The 6,000-nt window shown below is 40.7% G+C and overlaps 1 protein-coding gene across 3 annotated transcripts in view; it reads right to left on the bottom strand.

Moving 5' to 3' along the window:
- The window catches only part of EXOC6 (exocyst complex component 6), a 200,034-nt gene extending 194,950 nt beyond the window's left edge, over window positions 1-5,084 (bottom strand). The window contains exon 1 of one of the 3 annotated variants that reach the window (XM_044754055.2): window positions 4,861-5,083. In XM_044754055.2, coding sequence (XP_044609990.1) covers window positions 4,861-4,982 — 122 coding nt within the window. In that variant the 5' untranslated portion in view covers window positions 4,983-5,083. Of the gene's footprint in view, window positions 1-4,860 lie in introns of all 3 variants that reach the window. The other 2 variants (XM_044754047.2, XM_044754086.2) reach the window with 2 other exon arrangements.
- Between the last annotated feature and the right edge of the window lie 916 nt (window positions 5,085-6,000).

Here is a 6,000-nt window from a genome sequence, read left to right on the forward strand (position 1 = left end):
GCTTATATTTATTGAGCATTTACACTATGCTAGGCAGGCCTTGTGCTAAGCACTTCATATTTAACCATGTGAGATAGATTTTATTATAATCCTCATTTTATAGTTTCAGAAACTAAGGCCAAAATCAAACAACTAATAAAACCTAAACATTTGATCTTAATATATTTAACAGAAAAATATTGAATAGAAATCTTATATTTCCAAAGATATAAGCAGCAAGAGCATTCTAGAATGTCTACAGCTGAATTTAACCAGTTGCATTTTTCAGTATGTCATCCTAAGATTTTACCATGTACACACTTTAAGTTGTCACTTGTTTTCTGTTTGTTTGTGCGTTTTAATGTTTTCTGCCTTTTCCTAAAAGCATGTTATCTTCATTCCTAAAAACATTAAAGTCAAAGAAATAACAATATCCTGTTTGCTCTTAAACTGGTAAAACTTCGTGGTCAGCTTTTGGAAAAGAGCCCAAGAGAGTCTGTGAATACAAGTGTAAAACAATTATGTTATCACAAAACAATTACAAAAATTTCTTCTGGTACGTCATCTTGTACAATTCCCTTTTCCTCCTATTTTTCCCAGCCCTTTGCAGGGGTTTCTTTGGATGTGTCCCCTTTCTCTCCCTCCCACTAACAGTGCACTGTCCTTCAATGTGTCCATGATTTCCTTATCTCAGGCTCAGCTATAGCAACAAGACAGGCTGTAACTTCTGAACCCAAATCAGTTCAGACGTGCTATGACTTCAGGACCTGTTCCAAGAGGCTAACAACACACCTGTAGGATCCCAAAAAACATAATGAGCCCAGGATACATCCAGGTAGGAGTCAGGATCCATGGAGGGCAGGTCTAAGGGGCAACACCTGGAAGCAGAAGTTCTAGTGAATATGGTAAATGTTACGGACACTGCTACTACCCTATCCTAAGGCCATAGCTGCCATCACTAATTTATCAGAATCATCCTCAACATGAGATTCAGGCAACCACCACCAATGCATTGGAATTGATATACTAATTGAGACCTATTAACCATCCTTGTTCAAGGAAGTGCCGAATAAGGCTGGTACAGTACTTGTAGTTTCCTTTAGCATGGCTCCAAACAGACATTAAAACCTACAAGAGACAGATACGCGCCCTAGAGGAGGGAGTTGGGCATATCTAGGCCAAATGGAGCGACTGGAGTGAAAATCAGGAAGCCTAAACAGAATGAGAATATTCAGTGGAAATCAGCAGATGGTGGTAACATGATGAAAACAGTGATGCCTAGGGCAAAAGAAATTAGGGCATTGAAACTAATTCCAGACCCACCTGCTGGTGGGTTTCAGCCTACCAACAATCTGCCAGCCAGGAGATTTTAATGCCCGGAGCAAAGCCATGCCAGCACAACACAGGCATACCAGTAGGCCTTTCGTTACGTTTCTGTTTTCTCTTAAATTCAATCACCACCTGCATGGCTAACATCAAATTCCACTTTTCCACCCTGGAATTTTATTCCCCAATTCAATTATTATAGCTGCCTGCAATGTCTTCAACGGATATTTCATTAGCAACACAAATAAACCATGGAAAAAGCATAGCGTCTCAGCTCTCCCCTGAAACTCTCCTTTAAAGTAACACTGTGGGCAATGGTCCCATTTCATACATAGAATGAAAACACAGAACCTCAGAATCGTCTAATTCTTGTCCACTTTTCCACCAAAACAAAAAGAAGGCCAAAGGAGCTGACCCAAGGGCCCACTGGGGGAGTCAGGCAGGAGACAGGCTAGACCATCTGGGAGAAGCTTGCTCTTGGAACAGCTGAGTGTGAAGTCAGGAGGCAGGAGGAATGCAGCCTGCGCAGCGTGAAAGAGACTGTGGACCATTGACAATCCGGGACAACATGAGTCCTGGCCTCGACAATCTCTTCATGACTCCTCAGGTAGAGGAGACCCATTCTCCAGCGGCAGTGTGGGGGTGAGTGCCAGGAAGGCTTGCACACTCTGTGAAAGAAGGCCTGTTGAGCATCCTTAAATGACTTTGGTGGAAACCACTCTGAGTTCTGAGTCACTGAGCTCTCTGAGCTCACATTGTTAGAGAAGCAAACCCCACCTGGCCCTGGTCTGAATACTGACCCTGAGAAGGGCACCAGATTCCCTGCCTGAAAAACAAGATGGGCAGGGAGAAGAAGCTAACAGAGTTGAGGATTTTATAACAGAAAATGTTTGTTGAAGCAATGCCTTTCTTCTGTGATGGGGAAAAACAAATGGGAGAATTCTTGGATGTTCTCTCTACCTTGATTCCGAGGTGCAGGGCCTTCTCTGAGAATGTTTCTCTCCTGTATTCCCAGCCCCATCCTCTCAGCGTCCCAACCCTTCACTCACTGTCCGTTCCAGGGCTTCACAGCAGGGCCTTTACAGCTCTGTGGGCCCATCTGCCTCCAGCCAAACTCCTTTCCAACCTCTCCGCCTTTAAAGCTTGTAACCATTCAGATACTTCTGCCACCTCCTCTTCTTCCTGAAATGATGACTTTCTCTCTGGACTGCCTTCTTTCTTTTACCTCACAAGGTCACCATTAGCTCAGAAGCTCATACAAATTAGTTCAACAAATATTTATCAAGCTACCATGTGCCAGGCACGGTAGAAGCTTCTGCAGAGGCTGCTAAGATCCTGCCCTTAGGAATCTTTAGCCAAGAATGGTTATAACATAAAATACACACACACACAGAAACACGCAGAGATCCAAGTGAGTCAGAATAAACGCCCTGGATTCTTTGGGGCATCAAAGGATGGAGCGTTCACATCTGGTTGGGGGATCAGGAAAGGCTTCCTAGAAGAAAGAGCATTTGAGCTGTGACTTACAAGATGGGTTGGCAGGCAAGGTAAGAGTGAAGAATAACAAAGGAAAGGAATCATGAGCATTGGGAAGAAGAAAATCTCAGGACATACTGTTAACTAGTAAACACTCTAGTTTGGCTGAAATGCAAGTCCTGCCTTTATTTTCCAACTCTCATATTTGGCCTCATGAGCAGATGTGTTCCACAAGAGCAGTGGAACAGAATGGGTGCCATTGGAATACCAATGACATACGTAGGTATGTATAGGAAGGCATTGAATGCCTTCCCTGAGAATGTTTCCTACATTCTCAAAGTCTTCATTTAATCAATGATTAGAGCAACAGTTTAGGAAAACTGATTTGGCCTAATATTGTCCCACATAAAGGCATGTTAGAAGCTCTGTGCCTGTCCTCCAAAAGAACATTGGTGTGTTTTAACGGTAGCCTTTAGAAAAGAGTGCTCTCACTCCTTGTTTAATAACCCAAACACAAAGCTAACAGTGGGCATTCCACATCCACCACTGGTGACAGGGCAGCACCAGGGAAAATATCTGTGCAGTCTCCGCTCTTGAGGGTGATGCTGTGAGAGTGCTGTGACCGCCAGATAGAAACGGATTTTGTTCTTTAGGAATACCAGGCACAAGACTGGGACTGGGGATATTTGCCCTAAGAACAAAGGGTAGAAAAGATCCGAGAATCAAAGCAAGAAGTCAGGTCCGATGGCAGAGCAAGACAAGCTGAGAGGATAGTTCCAAGGATGGGTGAAGTCTGTGATGTTGACAAGGGCTGTGAGGCCAGGAGAGAGGTGGAAAGGGTCAGAGGTTGAAGGGCAGGGTCTCTGAAGCAGCAATGGGAGCAGAAGCCACAGTAACTGAAACCTGTCCAGGCTCCCTTCACTCTCTTCTCTTGTTTCCCTTTAGACTTTTGACCTAGCTACCAGGCAAGTGCATAAGTTTTAGAAGGTGCTGGTACAGAATAAAGTATGTTCCATATGGAAAAAATTATTGAGTTTCCCATTAGTAAAAAAGCTCTGGTTTCTTCTGCCTGTTGAATAGTATAAAAATTACCTGCCCTTCTTCACAAGATGTTCGTGATACTTGGATAAAATGTAAGTATAAAGAATAGTTACAATGGAGTTATAATTATTTTGCAACTGCACCTACATATTGATAATCCAAGAATCAACCAATAAATATCAATAGCTTCCCATGCCCGCAACACTACCATAGGCCCTTTGAAGAGATCTGAAATATATTTAATATAAAATCAAATGTAAATATTTGGGAGAAATTCATTCAGATTTAAACTGTAGTGGGTTTCAAAGCACCTGGCCCTGGGACCTTTCTGAGAATGAAGAGACAACACCAAAAAAAAGAAAAAAGAAAAAAATCCTTTCACTTAATCTACAAATATTAGCCAACAAATATTTATTGACTGTCACTATCACATTCAGTGATTGCCATCCCATTCCCACACTGATAGGTGTCAGATACAGGCAGACAAAAAGAATTAAATTTTAAAAGCCCTCCTTATAATACAAAGATACATGGTCTTTCATTTTAATCCTGTTCAACTGTACAAATAATTCTCTATATTACCAAAGAAGCTATTTTTAACTCTTATATGGAAACAAAAAGATACATATCTGAGAGGTCACCCTATATCCAAGAGAGCAGTAATAAAACAAATATACGTTCTACGTTTTTTTCTACAACTCATATACACCCAAATATAAATTGTTTTCATTGATATGTTTAATTGTTCCTGATGTTTTTCACTAAGCGATATTTTAGAGAAAACAATTGAAACCTCATATAGATGGAGATGAAATATCTGGTTGGAGATGATATGAGGTCCTTTTGATCACTTGGAAGTAATTTCTGTTTTTTAACCTTGTGATGATGAATCGGGAAACAAATATGATGCAAAAAAAGTAGATTGTTTATTTATTGTAATTACTTTTTATTCTGTCATAGAAAAAAGTATCAAAGGAGGTGAATAAGCCTGCCTTATTGCCGCTAAAGAAGAAACAATAAAATATAAAGGAGACCTACCTTAACGTAGCTTCAATGGGCAGCTCAAAAGACTGAATCTCAGCCAGGACATTCTCGTAGGTTTGATCTGCGTCTTCTTCCAACATTGCTCCATATGCCCCTGATTTTCCAGCAGCAGACATCAGATTTTGAGTGCAAAACAATTGTAGTTTATAAAAGAAGTGTAGTTTTCTTTATAATTATTATAAGGGTTCTCTGTTCACCCAAAGTCGCAGCAAAAAGTGAGCTCACTGTCTGACTTCATGCTATCAAAATCCTTGCTTCCAAGAATGTTGCACAGCTGTCGCTGTCCTGTCTCTACTTATAACATTTTACTTATTATTAACCTTGACACAGTTCAGAAAGTTCCTGCCTAATGCCTGCTATATTTATTTACTTGTTTCTCAAAGTAATTGCAACTTCAGTAAGATTAGAACCATTACACTATAAAAAGTTATTAAGTACGATTGACTTGTTAGGGCACATATTTGAGTATTATTTATGCTAAATACATAATTAAAGCTGTGTTCCTAGTTATTCTTGCAACTCTACCTTTGCCCACAAATCCAAGCAGGTAGCTTGTTCAGGAAAAATGTAACATCCTATAGGATATGATTTTGAGATCACTGGGCTAGTTCATTGGTCCCCATCTCCTTCACTTCTCCACCCTGCTCACTGCTGTGTGAAGTTCCTCCATTATAGAGCCATGCCTTCTTTTGTGCCCTGTTCAAATACAAAGGCTCAGGGAGGCAGTTAAATTTTAATCCTTATCAGTCACTTATACTTCATTATGAATGAGTTTGCCAGATCCTTTCTACAGAATAGACTTTGATGGGGAGGAAGAAAGCATGAAGATGCCGGGATGTTAAGGGGGCTGGTTGCCACTAACAGGAAGAAAGAGTGAGAGAAGTAGAGGCCCAAAATATCAAGGGAAAATGTGCCCTACGGCCAGCCCCAAGTAGGCCCCAAAAATTAAATGGGCATGTATTTTCCATTTCCATTTGCACTAGCTCTTCCTCAACTCTCAGTTTAACCTCATGTTTTTCTGTCCAGTACTAGAAAGGGGGTATGTCAAGGGATGAGTAGTGACATTCTTCCATATGAAGCTATTTTTTTAAAGGTTTTATCAGAATTTTTAATATTGCTCTGAAAAAAATTGAA

The sequence above is a fragment of the Equus asinus genome, chromosome 2, assembly GCF_041296235.1.
Source record: "Equus asinus isolate D_3611 breed Donkey chromosome 2, EquAss-T2T_v2, whole genome shotgun sequence".
In the NCBI taxonomy this organism is placed as follows: Eukaryota; Metazoa; Chordata; class Mammalia; order Perissodactyla; family Equidae; genus Equus; species Equus asinus.